Source organism: Bison bison, unplaced genomic scaffold, assembly GCF_000754665.1.
Source record: "Bison bison bison isolate TAMUID 2011002044 unplaced genomic scaffold, Bison_UMD1.0 scf7180017864036, whole genome shotgun sequence".
Taxonomy (NCBI): domain Eukaryota; kingdom Metazoa; phylum Chordata; class Mammalia; order Artiodactyla; family Bovidae; genus Bison; species Bison bison.
In genome coordinates this window covers 5,431,169-5,432,259 of record NW_011494608.1, presented here as the reverse complement: position 1 = coordinate 5,432,259, position 1,091 = coordinate 5,431,169, and the positions used below count along the sequence as shown (strand labels likewise).

The 1,091-nt window shown below is 69.6% G+C and overlaps 1 protein-coding gene across 4 annotated transcripts in view; it reads left to right on the top strand.

Moving 5' to 3' along the window:
* The window catches only part of TRAPPC9 (trafficking protein particle complex 9), a 390,359-nt gene that overhangs the window by 388,985 nt on the left and 283 nt on the right, over window positions 1-1,091 (top strand). For all 4 annotated transcript variants that reach the window (XM_010834790.1, XM_010834791.1, XM_010834789.1 and 1 more), the window contains one exon: window positions 427-1,087. In XM_010834790.1, coding sequence (XP_010833092.1) covers window positions 427-594 — 168 coding nt within the window. In that variant the 3' untranslated portion in view covers window positions 595-1,087. The remainder of the gene's footprint in view (window positions 1-426; window positions 1,088-1,091) is intronic.

Sequence of the window (1,091 nt, the reverse complement as noted above, 5' to 3'; positions counted from 1 at the left end):
TGGGGTGGGGCATCCAGGGCACCATTGGCCTGCCCGCTGCGGGCAGCTCCCCCTTGCTCAGCGGTCACTGTGCCCAGAGGAGCAGATGAGGTCACGAGGCATGGTCCTCCCGCTCTGCTCACGGATGGACATGCGTCTTTGGCCCCAAACATCCCCAGCTCACTGACCCCCAGGCAGCCCAGGGAGGGAAGTGCTGTCAGCTCCTTCCCGGGAGCCCAGAGAGGTTCAGGGACTTGCCGGGGGCAGCACCGCAGAGAAGCCCTGGAGGGTCATGGAGCCAGGCCTGGGGGCCCTCCCCCACCCCCACACCCGGTCGGCCCCGGGTCTACCCGGGCTTCAGGGGCCCCGTGGCTCCCGGTCGGCCCCAGGTCTCCCCAGGCTTTGGGCCCCGTGGCTCCTGGCTCTCACCTCCATCTCCTCTCTCAGGTTCAGCCGTCGGGCCAGGCGGCCTGCCTCGGGGCGCTCCTCTTCCTCTACACGGGCGACTTCTTCCTCCACATCCGGTTCCACGAGGACGGCCCCAGCAAGGAGCTGCCCCCATCCTGGTTCTGCCTGCCCAGCGTGCACGTGCGCGCCCTGGAGGCTCAAGCCTGAGCACCCCTCCCCGTCCTGTGTCCCTGATCCTGCAGGAAGAGACAACCAGAGGCCCCCCTCCCCGGGGATGGGGCCACAGCTGCTGCCGTGACACCCATCCCCTCCTTCCGGCCACCCGGCCCCCAGCCCACAGCCCCCACATCTGCCCGCTGCGTCCTCTCTGGACTCGCAGGGGCCCCTGCACGCAGCAGCCTCGCCCCTTCCCACCCTGCCCCTTGGGGCCCCCCTGCGAGCTTGGGCTAAGGCAGATGCTGACCCAGACCCCAGAGTGTGGCCCATCCACCCAGCCCAGGCCTGGGGTCCCTGCACCTGTTCCCATGACCTGGGGTTCACAACCTAGCCGGTAGGAAGAGAAGGCAAGCATGAGGGAGGGACCCTTCCCAGGCGGGTCTGGGGAGCCTCCCCCGGCCCCCTCGGCCCTTGGAATCCCCCGAGGGCTGGCTCTTCTCCTGGGGACCCCGAGGCAGCAGAGCTGGGAGAGACGGCACCGTGGGTTA